Consider the following 27,880-nt stretch of genomic DNA (forward strand, 5'->3'; position numbering starts at 1 on the left):
TATCTGTGGTTAAATTGCAAAAATATATATGAAATTACCATAGGGTATATGTGTAAAAGTAACTTTACTTAGGGATTTACATAAAATATGAAATTATTACTAAGTCTATGTTATCTCCAAAACTATTGCTCAAATGCAGATGAACCTTAAAGAGAAGTTGTAGAGTTTGAGAAACCATGCACTTTTGCTTTTTGGACCATCTTCATTTGAGTACTGGTTTAAAAGTTGCAAGTCCTTTACAGTAAGGTCCCTACCTTTCTCTAAATTTACAGATCAGTCTACAATTCAGTTCATTCCCCTTTCTTCTTCCTGGCGTCTCTGCTCCCCTGTTCTGCTCTGAGTCTCCTGTCGCCGGCGCAGTACTTGAATCCCGGCCACCGCCGGCCACCTCCCGTGCCCCCCCCCCTGCCACGCGTTGCCGCCCCACCCTCTCACTGCTTCAGCTCTCCCCTGCTGGCGTTTTGCCCGCGCGCCACGGCGCCTGCGGCACTGCCGCACCGCCACCGGTGTCCCCTGCCGCCGCCGCACCTCCGAGGTTCCTCTCCCCCGTAGCAACTCCCAGATAAGGCTCTGCTCGCCCGTGCCCCCTCCTCTCCTCTCAATTTGACTATAAAAGAGCCGCCCAGGGCACCTCGCGCGCGTACAGAGCCCGCCGCCCCCCCCATTGCGCCGCCGTGAGCTCGGTCCCTCGTGGAGCTCGTCCCTCCGCTCCTTTCCTCCCTAAATTGACCGCACCGTAGGCTTCCCTGTGCCCCACTGCAGCCTCCCGGCCCGGCCCTTCCCTCTTTCGCCCGCCGGAAGCTCCCCGCCGCCGTGCGCCACCGGCCGCCGGTTCTGTCCTCCGTGGGCGGCACTCCTTCGGCCGCCTTGATCCCCTCCAAGACCATCCACAGGTAGCGCAGGACCTCCTCGTGCTCCCCCTCCCTTTTCCCCTCACCGCCGGCGACCCCTACGGCCGAATTTGGCCGGACCTGTACCCCCCCCCCCCACCGCCGGCCATGGCCTGGACTCAATTGCTCTCTGTGTTTTCCTCCTAGGGGGTTAGATGTAAAACGCAGGGACTGATGTGTAAAGGATGCTTGTTATTTCATGTGAAAGCATTTCCTGTCTTGTAAAATTCGTAGTAATTCACAGAAAAATCCTAAAATGGCAAAACTAGTTTTGTTAGAAACTAGATTTCAAATTTTATAACTTTGGTTAATAAAGTTTAGTGTGAAACAATGTACTTTTATCTTTATTTTAAACCTAAGATTAGGGAATAACTTATGCATAACTTTGATTTTCAATGCTTGATTACTTATGAAGTTTGACATAAATATTCCATGAGCTCTAGATAACTTTGTGCAAAGTTACAAACTTAACTTTGATTTAAACTTAACCTCTTTTATTTTGAAACTTTCAAATTTGAAATAAACCTAATGTATGGCCTTCTCTAATTGGAATCTTTTATCATTTACTAATGTAATATTTTATAATGTTTAATATATAATCAAATCTCTATAATCTTTTATTTAAAAGTTTGAATCCAAATTTTAGTTCATTTCAAATTTGATTTAAATATTTTAGTTCTTATTGCAATAAACCCTACCATATCTTTATAAATAGTGTTTTAAATCTAAAACCTCTATATTTTATGTATGTTTGTGTGTTAATTGAATGAGTTATAATATTTGAAATATGCAATTCTAAATTTAAATTCCACCTTATTTACTTTATTGCATCTCATATAGAATCAACGATACTCGACGACGGGGATTACGAACTGGTCTTAGGACAAGACCAAGGCTTTCCAGAAGATCCAGCGCAAGTCGTCGAAGGACTAACTGAAGCTCCGAACCCGAGTTCGGAAATCTCTGACACTCCTGCCCTCAACCCTACTCTAGAAGGCAAGCCCCGGACATATCCCACTACTTTATTTACACTGCAATCTATGCTTATTTATATTATATGTTGCATTAAGTCTAGGAGTTGAAGTGAAACCCTAGATGCATGAATTCTAGGAACCCAATGTAATGCTCCCGAGTCCTTATCGGATAGATGCTCCGTTAATAGGACCGGTAGAAGTCGAGTGATTTCCTGTCACTCGCGCGATATAGGAGTTGCATGTTTATATTCCTGCAACCACTATAAGGATGACGGACAGGGTCATGTGTTGTATCATGACCTGGAAGTTTACCCTGTCTGTTTTGATAAAAGCTTTAAGGTCGAAATGTGTGGTAGTGGTGGCTAAGTTTTTGAAAGTACTAGCCACATGCCGCGAAATATGGTAAGCGGTAAGCCTAGTACCCGATTGGCCCGGCAAATGGACGCGCTCCCACCACTCGACTTTTATTTTATGTTTACACGCACCGACGTGTGGGAGTACGTTCTGCAAGGCAGACAGGAATACGGGTTTTGTAGTCGCGCTACAGACGTATGTCCTGTACACATTGGGTGTGCGTACGGTCCTGCAGTCGCTTGTGGTGGCCCCGATCCATAACCCGGGATATGAGGGAAACGGTTGCTTGGAACACCCTGTCGGTACTCCGAGCGTGTGAGTTAGGTTTACCTTGCAAGGTCAAATTCGATTCGAATCGTCCACCTCTCACGAGGATTGAGACTGCTTATCCCTTCTGCCACATTGAGTAAGAAGTGGAACTAAGGATGGATAATCTTGATGAATGATAATCACTACCTTGCTTGCTTAGTGTAGGTGCTAATCTAGAATAATTACTCAACTAGAAGATGAAAGCTAAAACTTGAAAATAGTTCATACTCTTTGTTACTTTTCAGCTAAAAATAAACCCAGAGCCTTTGCAATGCCTTCATGAGTCTAGTTATGGGCTAAGTATACCCAGCCCCGGGTAAGCCTTGCTGAGTATTAGAATACTCAGCCTTGCCAATATCTGTTTCAGGTATAACCTCCGAAAACCCCACGGACAACCTTGTGTGGCCAACGTCCGTTCCTTTTGGCTGGTCCGTGGAGTGGGACCCGTCCCCGGCCGGCACAGACCCTCCGGAGTGACACCAGGCCCTGGGCTAAGCTTGGTGTCCGTCTTCGCGACGTGTGTAGTCGCGTAAAAACTTTTTCTTCCGCTGTGAGTTTAGACAAGCTGTTACGCTTGTCAGTTTGAACATGGTTTGTATGAATTTACTTATCTTTGAACTCGGTTTGTAATAATGTATGTATGGTTGTAAATTAAAAAGTTGATGAGCTATTCTGTGATGTGAACTCGCCTTTGTGCGAGGTAAACCTGCTTCGATCCTGCTGAACCGTGGTTGAATCGGGCGGAGACCCGACAGACCAAAGGATTGTTCCGTTTGAAGTACGTTAAGTTGATTGCAGTTGAACGGCGATCAATAGCGCACTTGAGCCGGAATAATTCGAGCGGTTCTGCCACAGCTGGTATCAGAGCTGTAGGTTTATTTTTACATCCGGAGAAGCTCTTAAAAGGTGTTTTCTGGATAAAAGTTTGCCAACAAATGAATTTACAAAGTACGTTGGATCCGTTAAGGTTGGTGATTAGAACGTAAGGCCCTAAGGGTTTATATGGGAAAGTATCAGGTGGCTAATAGTATCTATATATGTATAGATAGTTCTGACTTGCAGCACTACTTTCCGTCAAAACTTAAATTCCTGCACAATCCAACCTTACTTCCTGTAACGACATCTACGTATGGAGGTAAGAAGGTAAGGATCCTCAGCCAACTGAGGGAGCTTGGCCTTCCTGTCGGTGATGCGAACCGAACGCTGTTTCTCAAGCAGTGGCCTACTTGAGATGCTGCCAATATACCAACTAAGGTTGATTATATTGGGAGTATATGGTTCGGCGCAGGGTATGGCGATCGCTGTTCATACCCCCGCATTTTGCGGTACCCCCCGTGAATACGTTGTTTCGATAACGTATGCTAACGTTGTCTGTACGGCGGTAATTGTACAGATGCTGTTTCTATAGTGAACAGTAATGTTTGGGGACGCTTTCATGTCGTGCTGCCATGAAAGGTTCATGAGATATATATATCTGTGTATTTTTCTGCAGGTACACTAACCACGTTTACGCTATTAGGATGCGTAGGGTTTATCGATTAGTTATATATAGTGAGAGACGTATGGTTATGCCACCGGAATTAACCACGTAAGTCCGAGGATACTCGGCAGTTGTTTTGGTTGTGAGGACGAGTAGTACGTGCATGCATAATCTGTTAACAAAAGGGATTTTCATATATGAAGGATATGTTGTTTGTCTTTGGAATGGGCTAATGGAGTTCTAAGGATAGTATTAGGTTGGGTATCCTATATAGAATTCTAGGTTTTCATCTGATTATCAGTCCTTGCTGTTATCAGCATTGACTATCTTGTTCTGTTTATCTTGTGCTCTCTTAACAAGATAAAAAGTTCCACCATTTGCATTCTGGTCGCAGATGACAACACCTTCTAACGTTTTCTGGGATTCGGAGGGGCATCTTCATACTAATGCCCTCCATTGGGAAGGTTTTCCACGTCTACTTTGGGAGTCCTTGCAGTCTTTTTACTACACGGAGCCTCCTCAGTATGATGCTGTCGAGTTTATGGAGGATGGGATTCATAGAGCTCATGTCGTAATGACAATTCCACAGCATCCATTTCACTCTCAATGGTCGCCCATTGAAGTTAATGTAATGGGTTATCGTATCGTGGATACTATTGAAGCAGCGGCATTAGAGGCAATCTACCGTTTCTGTATTCAGCATCCAAAAGAAGTTGCAGGAAAGCCCATTGGGTTATTCTCCATGACAGACCCCGATGAGCCAGAATGGAATCTCAGAATCGTCCCTGAGAGTCATAGATTGGATGGTCCACCGGAGGAAGCACTCCAAGGGATGATGCGGTTTATGAATGTACAATATCATTATCATCTACTTCTGCGTCATGAGTTGGGCCGAGCAATCTATATTGCCCGAGGTCACTATAGAGAAGCTGATAGACAAAATACTCAAGTGGATCAGCTTCAGGCTTTAGTGACTCAAAAGGAAGAGATTATCGCGGCACGGGATGAAACCATCCACCATCGTGAAGATCAGATCAACGAGAGTGATCACATAATCACTCAGCGAGATACTGTTATTGAATTTCTACAGGCACAAGTTCAAGATCTGATCCTTGCGGTGGATGATGCTCAAGCTCAGATTGAAGAATTGCAGCAGCCCCCGATTCCTCCCGTTGCACCTGCAGCACCTGAAGCTGAAGAAGAAGATCCAGAGGAGATTGAAGGAGTCTCAGAACTTGATTTTGAGCATGGAGATCCTGTTATCAGTCCCCATCATTCCTCTTCTGGTAGCCAGTCATCAGTGGGAAACCTTGATGACTTTTAGCACGTCACTCTCCTTGCTGTAGCTGGATGTAACTTAGGTGGTGTGTAGTTTACCTAGTTATAAAGCCACTTGTGGTAGTGTGGCATGTACTTTTAGGTAAGAGTTTGTAACAGTTTGAGTGTGTTGATGTAAGATGTAAGGATATTAATAGCTATGTAGCAATTCAAATCCTGAGTTTGGGTTATCCTATTCAATATCGGTGCATCTGTTACAAGTGGATTGAATGGGACATATGCGTTACAATTCTGATTGATAATTGCATATTATCTGAAATTGGAGCAAGATTATGGTTGACAACGGATGTCTCCTTCATTTCAGATGGTTGGAGCTACTCGTGGAACCCCGGAAGGATTCCGGGCAGGACAACCTGGTAGTTCTCAGCAACCACCACCGCCACCTCCAAACCTGGCCGAGGTTATGGCCCGGCAAACCGAGCTTCTAAATCAACTTGTACAAGCTCAGATGGGCCATTTCCAGCAGCAACCTCGAGGCCGAGGAGAACCTCCATCGGCCACTTATCAGGACTTTCTCAGCACCCAACCTCCTTTATTCCATAAGGCCGATGAGCCTCTGGACGCAGATGCCTGGTTGCGGACTATCGAGTCTAAGTTCGCTTTACTGTCAGCTCCATGTTCAGAGGAGAACAAGGTGCTCTTCGCAGCCCAACAACTCCGAGGCCCTGCACGTCTTTGGTGGGATCAATTCCATGCGATGCAACCTGCCGATCACGTCGTCACCTGGGACGAGTTTCGAACTGCGTTCCAAGCACATCACATACCAGCGGGACTCATTGAGCGGAAGCTCAATGAATTCTTGAGTTTGACCCAGGGTACCCGTACTGTCACACAGTATGCGCAAGTTTTCAATCACTTATGTCAGTATGCGAGATCACATGCGGACACTGATGCCCGTAAATGTGATCGCTTCCGTCGAGGCCTGAATACTAAATTGAAGGAATGGCTGAACTTAGTAAAGGCCAACAATTTCAATGAGTTAGTCAACATGGCCATTACTCAGGAAGACTGCATTGCTGCCCACAAAGCGGAAAAGAAACGGAAGGCACCCACAGGGCCTGCAACTTCACAGCCGCCAAGGTATCGGTTGGTCCCGAGTAATGCTCCTCGAGCTCCGCCTCGAAATAATTTGCCTGGCAGATGGGTAGCTCGACCTCCCCAGCAAGTACAACTCAACCGACCACCCCTGCCCCAAACTCAACAACAACCCCAACAAGGTCTGCGGCCGAGCTTTCCGCCAGCTACTTCAGGAAACAACAATAATCGTTGTTTCAATTGCGGAAGCCCGTCCCACTTCATTAAGGATTGCCCTCAACCTAGGAAATCATTCCAAGGGCAAACATCTAATCCAAACTACAAGGGCAAGGGTAAGAGACAAGTGGTGCAGGTCCGACAAGGGAGGGTGAATCTCACTACACTCTCCGAACTCCCTGAAGGGGCACCAATACTGACGGGTACATTTTCTATCAACCATTACCCCGTTACTGTTCTTTTTGATACTGGTGCTACCCATAGTTTTATCAATACAAAGTTAGGGACTAAGATAGGCTTGGAAATTTGTCCAGTTAATGGGATATATGTGATAACAACTCCTGGTGGTAATATCTCTGCCAATCACGTCTGTAGAGGCGTACCAATTCAAATGGGCAACCATCTGATGAGGGCAGATTTATTATTGTTAGACCTAAAAGGAACGGATGTTCTTTTAGGAATGAATTGGATGACCCAGTACCATATATCCATAGATATCCCTTCCCGCATGGTGGAGATAGGTTCATTAAAGAACGAACCTACTCTTCTCTATCTCCCACCATCGAAGTCGTTCAACTCTTACATCTATGCCGTATCTGGGGTCAAGCTAGGAGATATTCCAGTCGTCTGTGAATATCCAGATGTTTTTCCAGATGACTTACCTGGAATGCCTCCGAACAGAGATATCGAGTTCATTATAGAACTCCAACCTGGTACAGCCCCTATCTCTAAGAGACCTTACCGTATGCCTCCTAATGAGTTGGCTGAATTAAAAACCCAACTCCAAGATCTCTTAGACAAAGGCTTCATTCGTCCAAGCGCATCACCATGGGGTTGTCCAGCCTTATTTGTGAAAAAGAAAGACAATAGCTTAAGGCTGTGTGTCGATTACCGTCCTCTCAATGCGGTGACCATCAAAAATAAATATCCTTTACCCCGCATTGACATTCTGTTCGATCAACTCGCCGGAGCTAAGGTGTTTTCTAAAATAGATCTTCGTTCCGGCTATCACCAAATTAAAATTCGGCCCAGCGATATTCCCAAAACAGCTTTCTCTACCAGATATGGTCTATATGAGTATCTGGTTATGTCGTTCGGTCTCACTAATGCCCCAGCCTATTTCATGTACCTCATGAATTCCGTCTTCATGCAAGAGCTCGACAAGTTTGTCGTGGTCTTCATTGATGACATCTTGATCTATTCTAAAACTCCAGAAGATCATGCTAAGCATCTCCATGTCATCCTTCAGCGATTAAGAGACCACCACCTGTATGCCAAATTCTCTAAATGTGAATTTTGGCTAGATACAGTCAAATTCCTGGGCCATACCATTTCTGGTGACGGAATATCCGTCGATCCCAGTAAAGTACAAGAAGTGATGGATTGGAAACCCCCGACCTCCGTCCATCAAATTCGTAGTTTTCTCGGTCTAGCTGGCTATTATCGCCGTTTTATTCCTGACTTTTCCAGAATAGCCAAACCTATGACCGAACTACTAAAGAAAGGTATAAAATTTTCCTGGGATCAAAAATGCGAAGATGCATTTCATATTCTCAGAAATCATCTTACGACTGCTCCAGTCTTAGCTCAACCAGATGTTTCAAAACCTTTTGACATCTACTGTGATGCATCAAGCACTGGACTTGGTTGTGTACTTATGCAAGACAACCGAGTAATTGCATATGCATCACGAGCACTTAGGGTTCATGAACAGAACTACCCTACTCATGATCTTGAACTTGCAGCTGTTATTCATGCCCTAAAAATTTGGAGACACCATCTGATGGGTACGCAATGTCATATTTATACCGATCATAAAAGCCTCAAGTATATCTTTACCCAGGCAGATCTGAATATGAGGCAAAGGCGCTGGCTAGAACTTATCAAAGATTATGATTTGGAAGTCCATTATCATCCAGGCAAGGCCAATGTCGTTGCAGATGCCCTTAGTCGCAAGGCGCATTGTTCTTGCCTATCCATTGAAGCATTCGACGAGACTCTCTGTTGGGAAATGAGTAAGCTCAACCTAGAGATCATTTCCCAAGGTGACTTAAACCATCTTTCGGTTGAAGCCACACTTAAAGATAGTATTGTTCTAGCGCAACAGCGTAATAAAGGGATCAGAATTATTAAACAGAAGATAACACAAGGAGAAGGAAAGTATAAATGCTTCCGAGTTGATCCTAAAGGGGTTTTATGGTTCAACGAACGTATTGTTGTACCCAGGGACCATAAGCTCCGCAGGCAAATCATGGACGAGGCCCACTTGTCCAAATTCTCTATACATCCCGGCAGTACGAAGATGTATCAGGATCTGAAACAGAACTTTTGGTGGACTCGTATGAGGCGAGAAATTGCCAAATATGTGTCGGAATGTGATATCTGCCAAAGAGTCAAAGCCAGTCACCTCAAGACTGCTGGTATCCTTCAACCTCTATCCATTCCTTCGTGGAAGTGGGAGGATATCAGTATGGACTTTATTGTTGGCCTACCCAACACTTCTCGGAGGCATGACTCTATTTGGGTAATCGTTGATCGATTAACCAAGACTGCACATTTTCTTCCCGTGCATACCACATACAATGCCAAAAGGTATGCTGAGATTTATCTGGATCAGATTATTCGACTTCATGGAGTACCTAAAACGATCATTTCTGATCGTGGAGCACAATTTGTTGCTCGGTTCTGGGAGCAACTCCATGATGCTCTTGGGACTAAATTAATCCGAAGCTCTGCCTATCATCCTCAGACAGATGGGCAAACTGAGCGAATAAACCAGATTCTGGAAGATATGCTCTGAGCTTGTGTACTCCAATTTGACAAAAACTGGGATAAATACTTGTCATTAGCAGAATTCTCTTACAATAATAGCTATCAGACAAGTATTAAGATGGCCCCATTTGAAGCATTATACGGTCGCCGATGCCGAACTCCTTTGAGTTGGTCACAAACCGGCGAACGTAAAATTTTTGGACCCGATCTGGTTATAGAAGCAGAGGATAAAGTCAAGCTTATCCAGAATAATCTAAAGGCCGCCCAATCTCGACAGAAAAGCTACGCTGATATACGAAGAAGACCATTACAGTTTCACATCGGAGACTTCGTATATCTTCGAGTATCTCCCACTCGAGGTGTTCAAAGATTCGGTGTAAAAGGGAAACTTGCTCCTCGATACATCGGACCCTTTGAAATCCTTGAAATCTGTGGACCTGTAGCTTACCGTCTCCAACTTCCACCTCAATTAGCGGCCATCCATAACATCTTTCATGTATCCCAACTCAGAAAGTGTGTTAAAATCCCCACCGACATCATCGAATCCCAAGCTATCGAAATCGAACCAGATCTGACCTATACAGAGCATCCAATCAGAATCCTCGACACGAAAGAAAGAAGTACCAGAAGAGAGACCATCAAAATGTACAAGATTCAGTGGAACCATCACACAGAAGAAGAAGCAACATGGGAAACCGAATCTTATCTCCAACACAACTTTCCCCGATTTCTTCCAAACCAATCTTCGAGCTTGATCTTCTTATCCTATCCTGCTTCGGAATCTCGGGACGAGATTCTTTTTAGGGGGGAAGGCTGTGACACTCAGGTAATTAGCTTGGTCACACACTAGAGTTTTGGTATGTTGTATGTTTTAAGTATGGTAAATGTGTATTTCATGTATGCAATGTTATGGAAGAAGGGATGTTTATGTAATTAATATTAACTAAAGGTCCTTTTATGCAAAATGGATGGAGAAGGGGTAAGAGTTTAAAAAGCATAAGGGTTAGTTTGCAAAAGTGATATCTGTGGTTAAATTGCAAAAATATATATGAAATTACCATAGGGTATATGTGTAAAAGTAACTTTACTTAGGGATTTACATAAAATATGAAATTATTACTAAGTCTATGTTATCTCCAAAACTATTGCTCAAATGCAGATGAACCTTAAAGAGAAGTTGTAGAGTTTGAGAAACCATGCACTTTTGCTTTTTGGACCATCTTCATTTGAGTACTGGTTTAAAAGTTGCAAGTCCTTTACAGTAAGGTCCCTGCCTTTCTCTGAATTTACAGATCAGTCCACAATTCAGTTCATTCCCCTTTCTTCTTCCTGGCGTCTCTGCTCCCCTGTTCTGCTCTGAGTCTCCTGTCGCCGGCGCAGTACTTGAATCCCGGCCACCGCCGGCCACCTCCCGTGCCCCCCCCCCTTGCCACGCGTTGCCGCCCCACCCTCTCACTGCTTCAGCTCTCCCCTGCTGGCGTTTTGCCCGCGCGCCACGGCGCCTGCGGCACTGCCGCACCGCCACCGGTGTCCCCTGCCGCCGCCGCACCTCCGAGGTTCCTCTCCCCCGTAGCAACTCCCAGATAAGGCTCTGCTCGCCCGTGCCCCCTCCTCTCCTCTCAATTTGACTATAAAAGAGCCGCCCAGGGCACCTCGCGCGCGTACAGAGCCCGCCGCCCCCCCCATTGCGCCGCCGTGAGCTCGGTCCCTCGTGGAGCTCGTCCCTCCGCTCCTTTCCTCCCTAAATTGACCGCACCGTAGGCTTCCCTGTGCCCCACTGCAGCCTCCCGGCCCGGCCCTTCCCTCTTTCGCCCGCCGGAAGCTCCCTGCCGCCGTGCGCCACCGGCCGCCGGTTCTGTCCTCCGTGGGCGGCACTCCTTCGGCCGCCTTGATCCCCTCCAAGACCATCCACAGGTAGCGCAGGACCTCCTCGTGCTCCCCCTCCCTTTTCCCCTCACCGCCGGCGACCCCTACGGCCGAATTTGGCCGGACCTGTACCCCCCCCCCACCGCCGGCCATGGCCTGGACTCAATTGCTCTCTGTGTTTTCCTCCTAGGGGGTTAGATGTAAAACGCAGGGACTGATGTGTAAAGGATGCTTGTTATTTCATGTGAAAGCATTTCCTGTCTTGTAAAATTCGTAGTAATTCACAGAAAAATCCTAAAATGGCAAAACTAGTTTTGTTAGAAACTAGATTTCAAATTTTATAACTTTGGTTAATAAAGTTTAGTGTGAAACAATGTACTTTTATCTTTATTTTAAACCTAAGATTAGGGAATAACTTATGCATAACTTTGATTTTCAATGCTTGATTACTTATGAAGTTTGACATAAATATTCCATGAGCTCTAGATAACTTTGTGCAAAGTTACAAACTTAACTTTGATTTAAACTTAACCTCTTTTATTTTGAAACTTTCAAATTTGAAATAAACCTAATGTATGGCCTTCTCTAATTGGAATCTTTTATCATTTACTAATGTAATATTTTATAATGTTTAATATATAATCAAATCTCTATAATCTTTTATTTAAAAGTTTGAATCCAAATTTTAGTTCATTTCAAATTTGATTTAAATATTTTAGTTCTTATTGCAATAAACCCTACCATATCTTTATAAATAGTGTTTTAAATCTAAAACCTCTATATTTTATGTATGTTTGTGTGTTAATTGAATGAGTTATAATATTTGAAATATGCAATTCTAAATTTAAATTCCACCTTATTTACTTTATTGCATCTCATATAGAATCAACGATACTCGACGACGGGGATTACGAACTGGTCTTAGGACAAGACCAAGGCTTTCCAGAAGATCCAGCGCAAGTCGTCGAAGGACTAACTGAAGCTCCGAACCCGAGTTCGGAAATCTCTGACACTCCTGCCCTCAACCCTACTCTAGAAGGCAAGCCCCGGACATATCCCACTACTTTATTTACACTGCAATCTATGCTTATTTATATTATATGTTGCATTAAGTCTAGGAGTTGAAGTGAAACCCTAGATGCATGAATTCTAGGAACCCAATGTAATGCTCCCGAGTCCTTATCGGATAGATGCTCCGTTAATAGGACCGGTAGAAGTCGAGTGATTTCCTGTCACTCGCGCGATATAGGAGTTGCATGTTTATATTCCTGCAACCACTATAAGGATGACGGACAGGGTCATGTGTTGTATCATGACCTGGAAGTTTACCCTGTCTGTTTTGATAAAAGCTTTAAGGTCGAAATGTGTGGTAGTGGTGGCTAAGTTTTTGAAAGTACTAGCCACATGCCGCGAAATATGGTAAGCGGTAAGCCTAGTACCCGATTGGCCCGGCAAATGGACGCGCTCCCACCACTCGACTTTTATTTTATGTTTACACGCACCGACGTGTGGGAGTACGTTCTGCAAGGCAGACAGGAATACGGGTTTTGTAGTCGCGCTACAGACGTATGTCCTGTACACATTGGGTGTGCGTACGGTCCTGCAGTCGCTTGTGGTGGCCCTGATCCATAACCCGGGATATGAGGGAAACGGTTGCTTGGAACACCCTGTCGGTACTCCGAGCGTGTGAGTTAGGTTTACCTTGCAAGGTCAAATTCGATTCGAATCGTCCACCTCTCACGAGGATTGAGACTGCTTATCCCTTCTGCCACATTGAGTAAGAAGTGGAACTAAGGATGGATAATCTTGATGAATGATAATCACTACCTTGCTTGCTTAGTGTAGGTGCTAATCTAGAATAATTACTCAACTAGAAGATGAAAGCTAAAACTTGAAAATAGTTCATACTCTTTGTTACTTTTCAGCTAAAAATAAACCCAGAGCCTTTGCAATGCCTTCATGAGTCTAGTTATGGGCTAAGTATACCCAGCCCCGGGTAAGCCTTGCTGAGTATTAGAATACTCAGCCTTGCCAATATCTGTTTCAGGTATAACCTCCGAAAACCCCACGGACAACCTTGTGTGGCCAACGTCCGTTCCTTTTGGCTGGTCCGTGGAGTGGGACCCGTCCCCGGCCGGCACAGACCCTCCGGAGTGACACCAGGCCCTGGGCTAAGCTTGGTGTCCGTCTTCGCGACGTGTGTAGTCGCGTAAAAACTTTTTCTTCCGCTGTGAGTTTAGACAAGCTGTTACGCTTGTCAGTTTGAACATGGTTTGTATGAATTTACTTATCTTTGAACTCGGTTTGTAATAATGTATGTATGGTTGTAAATTAAAAAGTTGATGAGCTATTCTGTGATGTGAACTCGCCTTTGTGCGAGGTAAACCTGCTTCGATCCTGCTGAACCGTGGTTGAATCGGGCGGAGACCCGACAGACCAAAGGATTGTTCCGTTTGAAGTACGTTAAGTTGATTGCAGTTGAACGGCGATCAATAGCGCACTTGAGCAGGAATAATTCGAGCGGTTCTGCCACAACAATTCTTAAGGAAGGGAGTTAATCCGAACATATTTATTATACATGTGAAAAAATTCATGTAGACATAAGTTAAAGTTTTGTTGTCATCTTTATCTTTAAGTATGATTGAACCAATATATGTTGCTGCTTAAAAAATTGGAACCCTTTGGGTGCTGACATGGTATTGCCAACGTGGCAAGACACGTAGAATGAAGGACTAAATTGAGCTGCATGAAAAAGGTTGATGACTGAAATGGTCATATTGAAAGTTTAGGGATGAAGTTGACCCTCAACTAAAAATTTGATGATGAAATATGCTATTCTGTCAAAGAAAAATCAGTCTTCCTTTTAGTTTTGCATTAATTTTCTATAAAAAATTGATCTAATTTCATCAACCAATTATTTGATGTATATTGATTTTCTTTTTTTAGGGAGGCCATGGCCCTTGCCAGCCCCCCCTCAGTTCTGCCGGTGAGGCAGGGGCGGACGCCAATGGTGGCCGCCGTGGTGCTCGTGTGAGTAGGGAAGGTTGCTGCTGCTTTTGTAGGTGAGCAAGAAGAGGGGAGGGGGCTGGGCGCGACTAGAGGGGAGGTAGCGGTCGGGGATGCGCTACACTGGGGGCGGCCGGGGAGGGACAAGCGCGCGGCAAGGGACCTCGTCGTCGAGCGGCGTCAGGCATCGGACGCCGCGTGGTGGCCGGCGACTGGGCGCGGCAGCGGTCGAAACATCAGCAGCAGCCGGTTGGGGGCGAGGCCCTTGGCGCCTAGCACCGGCCAGCCATCACCGATGACATGGCGGCTCTACTCTGCCTCTCGTTGGGGGCTTTTTACATTTTTGCCATTACTACGAACACCACTCATCCGAATATCACTCTTACGGTTGTTCTTGCAAAATTTCCACCGGGAAGAGAAGAAATCTTACAAGTTTACCAAAAACGGATATTTTTACGTGCGTGGCATGCCAGCGTGGAGGCACATTGCAAAAAATGAAGCTACCCCTGCCCTGCTCCCCTCTCTCCCCCTCTCAATGAGGTGGGCCCCACTTGTCAGCTTTGTCTCCCACCTCCAGTACCGGAGAGGCAAGGCCACCCACGCCGTTGAGGCCAAGGTCGCCCGTGGCCAGGCCACCCATGCCGCCGGGGCCGAGCTCGCCCGCGGCCAGGGCCATCCGCTCCACCGGGGCTGAGCTCACCCGTTGTCAGGCCACTCGCACCGCTGAGGTGGAGCTCGCCGGCCAGGGCCAGCCCTCTCGATCTCTACTCTGCTCTGCTCTCTCTCTCTCTCTCTCTCTCTCTCTCTCTCTCTCTCTCTCTCTCCCCGAGCAGCAGCAGAGCTCCAGTCGATTGCTGCCGTCCCGATCCACGAGCTCCACAATCCCAGCCCAAGCTCACCACCTTGCTCCGCCTCGACCTCCCCTAGGTGTTGTATCATCGTTCCTCCTCCCTCCACCACCAGAGCCCACTCGCCGTCGAGCCGGTCACCCCGCACCCATGGCCAGCGCTTCCCCACCCGTTCCCGGCTGCGCGGGCACCATCTACAGGGGCGCGGCCACAGGCGTGCTCCGCGAGCCACTACTCCGTTCCCTGTTTCAGGTGCTAGAGGTGGGAGATGAAGCTGACGGGTGGGGCCCACCTGGCTATGAGAGGAGCTGCGGGACCTAGCTGTCGGAGAGGGAGAAAAAGGAGTAGGGCAGGGGCAGCTTCATCTTTTCGCAACGTGGCTCCACGCTGGTACCGTGGCCTGGCACGCCACGCATAAAAAACGTTCATTTTTAGTAAACTTGTAAGATTTCTTCTCTTTCCAGTGGCAATTTTGTAAAACAATTGTAAGATGATATTCGGATGAATGGCGTTTGTAATAATGGCAAAAATATAAAAAGCCCCTGGTAGGGGAAACAGGGGAGGGGAGGGAGAGAGAAGAGAGAGAAGAGAGAGAAGGTCGGGTCAATGCACGTTGACTGATTTTTTCTCAAAATTTTGTGTAGAAACTTGATAAATGGTCAACATGAAAGTTGCAGGGAATTTGAACATCTATAACCTTTGTTTTGGATGAAAGTTTGTTTGAATGATGGTTTAAAAGGTAATTCAAATTTGAGCTTTCTAGGATTTGAAAAACCTATCATTACATGTGCTAAAATTCAAATTTTGACTTTGACTTCAATTGCAACTTTGTAGATCATGTCAAGAGAAATTTGTGAGCACATTTTGCTAGACATGTTGAGTTTATTTTGAAAGTTACAAAGCACCCTATACATAGCATATAGACATACACATGCATAAACATATTAACAAATGTATTTGTTTATATTTTTCTTGGTCATTGATGCATGATGCTATATTCATGATTTCTTGCTTAGCATTTAAACACCTAAGGTGTTACGGAACTGAGACCGGTTGTTGAGGTAAAACCCACCGTCCAGATTGGTTCGTCTTGATTCGAATTTGATTTTGTATGTTTGTTTCTTTGGAATGAAAAATCGTCTACTTCATTCTAAGTTAGATCTTGTTTTTATTAAAAACACGTAGGTGGAGAATGAAAAACACAATAAAGGGTTAATTTGTGCTTCCTGCTTAGAGAAGAATCAAAATAGACAATAGCATAAAAATATGTCAAGTATATAGAGAAAAACTAATATGATGCTCTACTCTTTCTTTGTTTGGAATTCCATACCTGCATATGAAAGAACATGTGCATGACTTGGTTGTGCAATCAAGGGTGTGTTTGGTTAGGTGTACACCCACTTAGTCATGCCTCTCCGATGTAAGATGGACTTATTTGTTTCCCGCCAGCAGTCTAGTTAGCCAGATTATTATTGTGCAGAACATCTTGCTAGCCAGACTTGCTGGAAACATTCCGCCTGAGCGTCTAGATAAGCCATGTGTCGTTCTAGATAAGCCAGGATGGCACAGGCTTTGTCATGCCAAACTCATCCAATCCAACCAGCCAAACAAGACCTCATTGTAATGTGCGACATTAACTTGGATCGGCCTAGCTTACGGCACCCGCAACCGCAATTATAGACAGCAGCTCCAGTACTCTTCCAATGAATCGCCTATAACACGTTTCTCAAAATTTTATAGACCCACGTATCAGAGTTTTAATAATCACACGCTCTCTCTCGGTCCAGGCTCGACTCTCCCCAATACTCTTGCCAGATCCGGTGACCCTGCCGCCTCCTTGTGTTGCCAGCCGCGCGCTGCTCGGCGTCGCAGCAGCACCCGTGCACGACGTCCCCAGCTTGCTAGCCTCCTCCACCTCCACACTCGTCCGTGCCGGCGGTCTGCCTCTTGCCGGATCCCCGCAACGGCCGCGGCCGAGCCCCACTCCGCGGCGAGCCCGGCGAGCTCCTCCTTTCCCGTTCGATCGTCGCGCTCCGCCCTCGGTCCGTCTCGCCTAATCTGCAACCACTATGGGGCCCGCTCAGCACGGGGACTCGTGCTAGCGGCTCTCGCCGGAACCCGGTCCGGCTTCTCTCACTTCATGAAGCAAAGTTATCAAAACCTTAATCTGTGTGAACAGTAGCCTAACTTTTAACACGGTAACATAAAAGATGTTACTATGGGCATGTTTGGATGAGCGGCACTAAATTTTAGTCCCGTCATATTAAATATTTGGACACCAATTAGAAGTATTAAATATAAACTAATTACAAAATCAATTGCATATAGTTTATGAAACGAATCCATTAACCCTAATTAGTCCATAATTTGACCATACTGTGCTAAATAAATATATGCTAATGATGAATTAATTAGGCTTAATAGATTCATCTCGTAAATTGATCTCCATTTATGTTATTGGTTTTATAATTAGTCTTTATTTAATACTCCTAATTGATATCCAAACATCCGATGTAACAAGACTACACTTCGGTCCGGCGGATCCAAACAAACCCTATAGCACAAGATCTGATCCATTTATCCAAAATGAACGGTCCACGATTATGTAAAGTTATGAGCACAGTTGTCTGACTACCCTTCACGAAGTCACAGAATCCAAGGCGACTGGACCAGATCCTCTCGCAAGCTCTGGCGACAACTTATTCTCTCTCCTCGTTTCTCTTTTCTACGTGGAAGGCTTGTACGACATAGTTGTGGGTGCCCTTTAGGCCCTCTTAGGCTATCTCCAGCGACGCGCTGTAAACCGTTCGGTTCCGTATGCGCGGAGGATACTGTAGCCCGCTAGCGCTCCATCGGTGTACTCCAAAGCGTCCGGTAAAATGGAGGAAGCGGTATGCGTCCCGCACAGAGGGAGGCAGGAGCGGCGTCCTCCATCGGCTTTGCCCGCCCTGTTGGCGCTCGAGGCGGCTCCCGCGCGCGGGGCGGCGGCGCTGCGGATCGGGGCGGGGCGGCCGGCGCTGCGGGGCGGGAGGGACGGAGGAAGGGGCGGCCGGCGCTGCGGGGCGGCAGGGGCGGAGGAAGGGGCGGCGGAGGGGCGGATGAGGGGCGCGGCAGGGGCGGAGAAAGGGGCGGCGGAGGGGCGGAGGAGCGGAGGGCGCGGCGGGGCGGAGGAGCGGAGGGGCGCGGGCGGGGCGGGGCGGAGGAGCGGGAGGAGGAGCGGCGGGGCGGAGGAGGAGCAGGGGCGGAGGGCGCGGCGGGGCGGGGCGGAGCAGGAGCGCGGGGCGGAGGGCGCGGCGGGCCGGAGGAGGAGCAGGGGCGGAGGGCGCGGCGGGGCGGGGCGGAGCAGGAGCGCGGGGCGGAGGGCGCGGCGGGGCGGAGGAGCAGCAGGGGCGGAGGAGGAGCGGAGGGGCGCGGGCGCGGCGGGGCGGGGCGGAGGAGCGGCGGGGCGGAGGAGGAGCGGAGGGGCGCGCGCGCGGCGGGGCGGAGGAGCGGAGGGCGGCGTGCGGAGGAGCGGAGGGCGGCGGCGCGGAGGAGCGGCCGGCGGCGGAGGAGGAGGGGGGGCGGAGGAGGAGGGGGCGGGGCGGAGGAGGGGGAGCGGAGGAGGAGGGGGGGGCGCGGAGGAGCGCGGCCGGGCGGAGCAGGAGCGCGGCCGGGCGGCGGGGCAGGGGCGCGCGGGCGGGTGGGGCGGCGCGGTCGGCGGCGCGGGCGGAGGCGTGCGGGGCGGCGGGGCGGTGGAAACGGCCGTTGGAAGAAAGTAAAGAAAAATAAGATTGTGGGGTATGGAGGATGCAAATAGAGGATATCGTTGGAGTTAGGTTTGGTATAGGGAATGAAGTTGATATGGAGGATGGAAATAGAGGATGGAATTTGGAGGATATCGTTGGAGATAGCCTTAGGCCCTCCGTAGTGTACTACTAAAGTGATGCTTGAAAGCACTTTTTGATTTTAGGCATCACTTCTCCCGATGCTTCAACACTGTGGCACCCGATGCCTGATACTCCCTCTATTTTTACATATCTAAATTTATTCTAAATTAAATTTAGTTAACTTTGACTAAGTATACTGTCAACATATACACTATTAATTAGGATGCAAGTTATATATATTTTGGATTATTGGATCGACCTAAACAGTTGATAAAATGAACTAGAATGGCATTCTGCGTAAATAATTTGAGAGAAGAAATGAACTATAGTGGATGCCATCATAATTAATTAACGGACAAAAAATATTATTGGATACCCATAATTTGAAAGAAGAAATGAACTATAGTGGATGCCATCATAATTAATTAACGGATAAAAAAATATTATTGGATACCCACTTGCATCTTTACTCAACGTATATTCCATGGTGGATTCAATAAAATAAATTTGGTATTATAAATTTTATTATCTTTTTCTATAAATTTGGTCAAAATTGATTAAATTTAATTTAAGACAAAGCTAATACAATTTGTAAATAAAAATGGAGAGAGTAAAATTTTCTTGGCTTCGGAGCAAGAACGTGCACCGATGCTTGCTGATTAAAATATACTGCATGCGTTTGGAGGGAAGGAGAGTGGAGATGAGTTTGGGATTTTTAATTCTATTTTAGGTTCCAAGTATAGGAAGAGAGTGATGCTGCACACTGCAGCGTTAGAAGCAAAACAAGCATCACTAGTAAAGCTACACATTGTGGAAGTCCTTAGGATCTTACCTAAGCCAATCTAAACCAACAACCAAACATACCCCAACCCCAAGTTACATAAGAGTAGAACCAACATGTGTGGTAGTGTGAGCAGGTAGAAATATTTGTTGAAAATTCCATGTATATGTGTAGTATTAAAAAGCTTATCCCCCATAAATATTAAAGAAAAAACCTTATATTAATTAACAATAATTGCAGAGTCACGAGCGCAATGTTTGCTGAATTTAAGCAGTGCATTAAACACACTTAGCACAGTGAAGCAAATTCAAAATCTGAGTCATCACCGTTGAACAATTGAATGATAGACAGCTCAACACTCCTTTATTCTCCACTGGAACCCTGGGTGCCGTGTACCCACTCCCGGGGGACACCTATCAGCGGAACCCCCTTCAACCACAGCAAATTCAAAACCTACCATAAAACGCCACTCACCGACGCGTGGGTCCGCGCCCAGACATCCCTCATGATGGCCCCACCTGCAGCCAGACAGCCGTGCATGCACCCCGGCAACAAATGGCTTAAGGGTCGGAGTTGGGGTCTTCGGTTGACGCCTTCCAAAACTAGCCGTTGCGCTCCCAAGCCTCGCTTCACGCCAACAGCACCACCCCGCTCCGCTCCCTCGAATTATTTTTCCTCACTCCTCTCGCTTGCTCTCTCTCTAATCTCTCTCCTCTCCACGGCAACGAGCCGGAGAATTCAAACGGTACAAGAGAGAGAGAGAGAGAGAGAGAGAGAGAGCAGCGCCGTGCACCACCAGAGGAGGCAAACGGACCGAGCCCATCCTCTCGCCGCAAGCGCACGCGCACCGGCGGCGCGGCCTGCGGCAGTCGGCCTCCCCGCCGGCCTTCGCGCTCGCCTGGGCGGCTGCTCGGCCGGATTGCTCTCCCCTTCCCGACCGCGCTGGTGAGTGGCTTCTCCGCTTCTTCCTCCCTCTCCCCTCTTCTAGAAATCGAATCCCCCGTTTCCTCGCGCGGCGGTTGATTCCACCACCTGCCGCTTTCCTCCCCCAGCGAGGCGGAGCTGTTGCGTCCGGCGGGGTGGGCCCTAGCATCCGCGGGCTGATCTACTCCTGTGGTCGACACGGCAGGGCAGCACCAGTACAGGCGGAGAAGTGTCCGCCGGTTTTCTCAGTGGCGGGAGTGGGGCGCAGATTAGGAAATTGGTTTGGTTCGTTTTGGGTGGATTTATTCTAGAAAGGAAGGTAGTTTATCTGCGGCTGGTCGCTTGCGGGATTTCTTATTTTGGTAACACTAGTTCCTCGATCCGGGTTTCCATACTCAAACTCACTTACTACGGGTCGACGCATCTCCCGGAGTTTCGGTGTTAACTAGTTTTGCCCCTTTTGAGAATGGTTGGGTCATGATCTGGAATTTGAATGTACAGTTTTCTTTGTGGGATTGCGAGATTTTGGAATCAGCAATTTCTCGTGTAAATTAGCGGAATCAAAATGCTGACTGGAATCAGCAATTTCGACTGGGAAAACTGCTTTGTTCGTTGCATGTGCACTTGCAAGGATTACCGGAAATCAGAGCTGCATTTTCTTTCCTATAGTACTGTTTACCCATTCTGTAACACTTGAAATTTGGATTGTTTGGTGCCTATAGATCCCTGTGCAATTGTGATTTATTTCTCCTGGTAGAAAATAAGCATTTATTTATTTGGATACAACTACGTAAGGCACATAAACGGTACAAAATACACATTTATTTCTTTAGAAAATGTCTTTACTATAGTTTGTCAGCATTTGTGTTTATGATTGATGATGAAATTTGTTTTACATTCATATGATTGTATAATAAATTAAACTTGACCAATGCTGCATTTTTAGCAGATCCAGTGTCAATTTTCCACAAGAATTTTGTGAGAAGGCCTCCAGTTTCTTGTTCAATCCCAGGGATTTGTGGTTTAGATTATACAGTGAGAATATAAAAGATGGGTGCATCAAGACCACCAAGCACCCCTGCATCAAAGGGCGAGCGCACACCGATGTCGACTCCTGGTGGCAGTTCAAGGGCCAAGGAGGAGAAGATCTTTGTTACAGTGAGGGTGCGGCCATTAAGCAAGAAGGAGCTGGCTGTGAAGGATGAAGTAGCATGGGAGTGTGCTGATAGCCAGACAATCTTGTATAAGGGCCCCCCACAGGACCGGGCTGCACCGACCTCTTACACTTTTGGTAGTATTGAATGATCAATTTATGAGCAAGGCAGCCCAAGAAAATCTGTTTGCAACTAATCAATGTCTCTGTATCCCTCCAGATAAGGTTTTTGGGCCAGCTTGCCAAACAGATGTGGTCTATGAAGAGGGAGCTAAGGATGTTGCAATGTCTGCATTGACAGGCATTAATGGTAGGTTAATCCCCAGTTTTTATGTTGGTAGTATTAGAATGATCATATGCAAGTGATCCCTTAACTTGTGCTTGTTTTGCAGCCACCATCTTTGCATATGGGCAAACCAGCAGTGGTAAAACATTCACGATGAGAGGTGTTACAGAGAGTGCTGTTAATGATATTTATAGGCACATAGATAATGTGAGTTTTGTAAATCTGAGGAAGTCAATGCTTTGTGCTGTTATGGAAGATTGCTTTCTAACATGCCCATGCTTCTTATAACACATAATTATTTCCTGTGTAGAATCCTGAAAGGGAATTTGTTATAAAAATATCTGCTATGGAAATTTATAATGAGATTGTCAAGGATCTTCTACGACCTGACTCTGCCCCCCTCCGGTTGTTAGATGATCCTGAGGTTCGTTTACAACTGAATTGGTTTATACAATGCCCCAACAAAGTTTTAATGTATGGTGATTTAAATGATAACATTTTCTGTTTCACAGAAAGGAACCATCGTGGAGAAGTTGCAAGAAGAAATTGCTAAGGATAGCCAACATCTGAGGCATCTAATCAGCATCTGTGAAGGTAACTACAGAGTACCGTCAAAAAAGAAGAAGTGAATCGTGCTAATTACTTTAATGGCCTTTCAAATGATTGCAGAACAAAGACAGGTTGGGGAGACAGCTCTAAATGACACTAGTTCACGTTCCCACCAAATCATTAGGCTGGTATATATCCTGTTTGCAGGTCATTCGAAGAAAAAACATGGTGAGGATAGTATTAACCTTTTCTGCTGTATATCTTTATCCAGACACTCGAAAGCAGGCTCCGTGAAGTTTCAGGATGTGTTAAATCTTTTGTTGCTAACCTGGTAAGCATGCTATCATAATTTACTGTTGGATATTGGCATGCTGAATTTCATAATTTGAATAATTGCTTGCTTTGTTTGCAGAATTTTGTTGACCTTGCCGGAAGTGAACGAGCTGCACAAACACATGCCATAGGTGCAAGGTTGAAAGAGGGTTGCCATATAAATCGCAGCTTGTTGACTTTGACTACGGTCATCAGAAAGCTAAGGTCTGAGTGACTTTTCTCTGCATTCATCTACAAAGTGCATCTATGAAGATTTCTGCTAATGAAATGCATCATATGAACTCTGCATTAACTGTATTAGTTTTGTTATTTTATCCTTAGTTCTAGTTATTATATGTTGGATGTGTTAAGTCAATGGTTTTTCCTTAGCTCACAACAAATTCATAGATGAGTACAGATGGATGATGTGCTAACAGAAATTTATCAGATGTGATACTTTCTGCTAAGACACTGATTTCTTGTCGGTCCAATGCTATTTAGCAAGTCAGTTAGCATGTCTGAAAAAACTTATGTTTTGTTTGTATCTCGTGGTAGTGCAATCTTTTCTTTTAAGAATGTAGCTTGTTGATCGGTTGGCTTAAATTACTGAAAGCCAAAACTGGAGGATGAAGGTCTTTGAAATGTGTAGCGGACACACTAAGAAGTTATGCTCCAGTTTTGTTATAACTTCTAGATGACTTTTGCATATTTCTTGTCCATGAACTCATCTTGCTGAATGAAAACTCCTAGATGACTACTGCATGATCAACTGATTTGCTGTTATAGTTATATTCAAATTTGTTCAAGTTTGAGCTTCAACAATCTATTACTTAAGGTTTAGTGAAGGATAATATCTCACACGTTAGCACCATGTGTCATGTCAAAACAAGTGTTATACATATATGTTCTTTCATTTCTTTGTATAAGTGGACTTTTAACAATGTGGAGATAAGTTCGACTTTAGAATAAACAAAAGTGTAGTGATTCTCTCCCAAAAACTAAATGGAGCATATTCGGTATCAGTGCAAATGATTGAGAATGGCTTTTTCAGTCCTTCCTGAATTTCTCACATAGAAAAAATAAATAGTAGTGAGGTGTACTGTGTGGTTTAAAGAACTCTCGGCATTCCTGAATGTTTCTGCTATTCTGCATTACAAAATTGTACACCCAAATCCCAAGTTGCAGAAAAATTTGCTGTGTTTTATTTCGCAACGCTTACAGTTGCTGAAATTGCAAGCACTCAAATTATATGAACTAGAAAGACATGCATTGTTTCTTGATTTGATAGAGAACTCTAGCAACAAATATACCTCTTTATTTGGAACTGAAATTTAATTGTAAATTTCCATTGCAGCTCAGAGAAACGAAGTGGACACATACCCTACAGGGATTCAAAGCTGACACGTATTTTACAGCTTTCTTTGGGTGGAAATGCAAGAACAGCAATCATCTGTACTATGAGCCCAGCCCTGGCACATGTAGAACAATCTAGAAATACTCTATTCTTTGCGACCTGTGCAAAAGAGGTCACAAATACTGCAAAAGTTAATATGGTAAGGGTTGCGAGTTGTGGACTCTGGAATATAAGTTGTGACTCAGTTAACATTTCTTTGTGCCTTATTGTTGAAATCACATCAATGTACACTCATGAATGCATGTTCCATACAGGTTGTATCAGATAAGCAATTGGTGAAACACCTTCAGACAGAGGTTGCTAGACTAGAAGCAGAGCTGAGGACGCCTGACCGCGCCTCCTCTTCTGATATCCTCATAATGGAAAAGGACAGGAGGATTAGGCAGGTAATGTCTCTGACAGCCTCATTGTTTACTTTTAAGTTTCAAAAGGTTCACTAAATACTTAAATTTGTTACCTTTTTTACATGATCTAATCAGTGGTGAATTTTGTAGATGGAAATTGAAATAGAGGAACTCAGGAAACAGCGAGATAATGCACAGTCAGAGCTTGAAGAACTGCGGAAGAAGAAGGGTGATCACCAGCCAGTAAGAATCTGCCTTTGTTCATCCAGAACTTCTCTTTCTTACCATTAACTAACCCTTTGAATTCCACTCTATTCTTGCAGGGATGGAATCCTTTTGACTCGCCACAAAGAGCCCGGAAGTGCCTCACATTTTCAGGATCACTAGAGCCAAGTAACAAAATTAAGATGAGGAGCTCAATTAGGCAATCATCTACTGCTCCATTCATGTTAAAGCATGAAATCCGCAAGCTGGAGCAGCTACAGCAACAGCTTGAGGTTGAAGCGAACCGTGCCATTGAAGTACTTCACAAAGAAGTTCAATGCCACAAGCATGGTAACCAGGATGCTGCAGAAACTATTGCTAAACTTCAGGCAGAAATCAGGGAGATGCAAGCTGTTAGGTCTGAGAACAGAGACGTGGAGATGATTACAGATGAAGGAAATGGATCTGATTTGAAAGATGAGATTTCTAGGCTTCATATGCAAGACAATGATATTGCCAAACTTGAGGCAAAGTTAGAAAATGTGCAACGGTCTATTGACAGATTGGTGATGTCACTTCCAAATGTTGCCGTGCCATGTAATGAGACTACCCCAAAGTCCAACAGATCAAAGAAGAAAAAGAGGATGCTTCTTCCACTGGGTGTGAGCAACAACATAAACAGAGCAAATCTTCTAAGAGCGCCTTGCTCTCCCCACTCTTCTAGTAGGCCTTCAGAATCAGAAGTTGAGAACAGGGCCCCAGAGGGTGACACCATGTCTGTTGAAGGTTCAGAAAAGGCTACACCCACCAAGAGTGAAGATGGAGATCTATCATCACGTGATGAAACACCACGCTATAGGCGATCCAGCTCAGTGAATATGAAAAAGATGCAGCGGATGTTTCAAAATGCTGCAGAGGAAAACGTGAGGAGCATCAGAGCTTACGTGACTGAACTGAAGGAGCGGGTTGCAAAACTTCAGTACCAAAAGCAGCTGCTAGTCTGCCAGGTTCTGACCTCGCCTGATCTTGGACACATCTACGAATTATGTAATTCCTCGAAACTTGTTCTGTCTTCATTCTGCTAAAAATATATTCTTTTACAATCTTTCACAGGTCTTGGAGTTGGAATCTAATGAAGGAAAGCAGAATGATGACATGGAAGAGGATAATTCCGGGCCTCTACAGGACGGTCCTGATTCATGGGACAGATTATTCAAGGAGCAGATGCAGCACATTATTCAATTATGGGATCTCTGCCATGTATCTATCATTCATAGGACACAGTTCTACCTGTTATTCAGGGGAGATAGGGCTGATCAGATATACATTGAAGTTGAAGTAAGAAGACTGACATGGTTGCAGCAACACTTTGCTGAGGTCGGTGATGCAAGCCCTGCAGCTGGTGATGACCCAGCAGTTTCGCTTGTCTCCAGGTAACTGATTAGTATCTAACATGCAGTTCGTTGGCAATTAGTTCCAGCAGCAATAAAAATATTTTTGGGGTTAACGTGACCTTTAAAGTGAAGCATTACTCTGTGTCTGTTTTGTGTTTGATGAAATATTGCTGTGTTCATTAATCACGATTGAATCATGACACAGATACTAGTTGTTTATTTTCTGCCTGGATCTAACGCACCTTTCATTCTGTTTTGCATTGCACAGTATCAAGGCATTGAGGAATGAGCGGGAATTTCTTGCAAGAAGGATGGGGTCAAGGCTAACGGACGAAGAGCGGGAGCGCCTCTTCATTAAATGGCAAGTCCCCCTCGATGCAAAGCAGAGGAAGCTGCAGCTTGTGAACAAGCTCTGGACTGACCCCAACGATCAGGTGCACATCGAGGAGAGCGCGGACCTTGTGGCCCGGCTGGTAGGGTTCTGTGAGGGTGGCAACATCAGCAAAGAGATGTTTGAGCTCAACTTTGCAGTCCCCACAAGTAGGAAGCCATGGCTGGTGGGCTGGCAACCCATTTCAAACATGATCAGGGAAAAAACTCAACTTTGGTAAGCAGATGGAAGCATCTAGGCCCTTTAAAATAAGGAACAAAGAGATCATACATTTCGTGATGATCAGTTGAATTCTGGACTTGTTGATCAAGGGAGGAAGTGTCTGAACTTCCGGGTGGTCAAGGACAGAAGCGATCTCATACCCTTCCTGTAGAAGGTAATTCATGTAGTGGTGCCTCTTTCTTCTGAATGTTCTTGTTGTAGAGAATCTGGATGTTCTCGCATTCTTTATTGTGTAGACCAATGTCAAGAGAAGATCACATATTTCATTCCATCAGCAAGTTTTGTTTGTTCCTTTGTTTTATAATCTGGATCTGACAGCCCATTCAGAATTTTGTCCCTTTTTTGTTTTTACTTTTTTGCTGTCTGTGCATCGAAGTTGATGTATGCCTGTATCAGTAACGTTCTTGGTTTGGTCCAAGCATTCTGAATACATCTAGCTACACATGTAAATGGTCGTGTTTGTGTCGGACCAGCCGTACGCTCAAATGAATATGGCAACAACACATGACTGAGATGATGAGAGGCGGACTACGCCAAAATACCATCCTAACCGAATAAGTATGTTTCAAAAAAATCTCTCCGTTACTAATAGCTATTTTTGCGTTTTTGGTATTGATTGATGCAGCAAATTACCAAAATTCAATCACCAAAACAATAGGATAGAGGATAAATCCCCTTCATTTAGATGAGAGAGAGGTGTATTTGGGTGATTACTAATTTTTTTAATAGTGAGGATTAGGTTAGTAATCTGCTGGAGCACCTCCAATCACCTAAAGAGTATTTTTTTTGGTATTAAAGAGGAGATGAGTAATCCGCTGGAGATGCTCTTAAGCATTCATGTTTAAGCGTCCTCCTCGTTCCATAACAAGAACAACCTCTAGAGACTAGAGTACGTCTTAAAATCATGAACTTCCGCAAGCAACAAAATATTAATTCATCTCACTTCTCAAAT

At 45.4% G+C, this 27,880-nt stretch overlaps 1 protein-coding gene across 1 annotated transcript; it reads left to right on the plus strand.

Annotated features, from left to right (window-relative positions):
• Positions 1 to 21,616: 21,616 nt before the first annotated feature.
• LOC112891508 (kinesin-like protein KIN-7A) lies at positions 21,617 to 27,378 on the plus strand. Its single transcript, XM_025958390.1, has 14 exons — positions 21,617 to 21,950; positions 22,033 to 22,122; positions 22,205 to 22,305; positions 22,409 to 22,522; positions 22,611 to 22,692; positions 22,768 to 22,835; positions 22,919 to 22,978; positions 23,060 to 23,184; positions 24,314 to 24,512; positions 24,628 to 24,759; positions 24,868 to 24,960; positions 25,041 to 25,928; positions 26,035 to 26,354; positions 26,584 to 27,378. The coding sequence occupies exons 1-14, from the start codon at positions 21,710 to 21,712 to the stop codon at positions 26,924 to 26,926; spliced, it is 2,856 nt and encodes a 951-aa protein (XP_025814175.1). The 5' UTR covers positions 21,617 to 21,709; the 3' UTR covers positions 26,927 to 27,378.
• The last annotated feature ends 502 nt before the right edge of the window (positions 27,379 to 27,880 follow it).

Source organism: Panicum hallii, chromosome 5 (genome assembly GCF_002211085.1).
Source record: "Panicum hallii strain FIL2 chromosome 5, PHallii_v3.1, whole genome shotgun sequence".
Taxonomy (NCBI): Eukaryota; Viridiplantae; Streptophyta; class Magnoliopsida; order Poales; family Poaceae; genus Panicum; species Panicum hallii.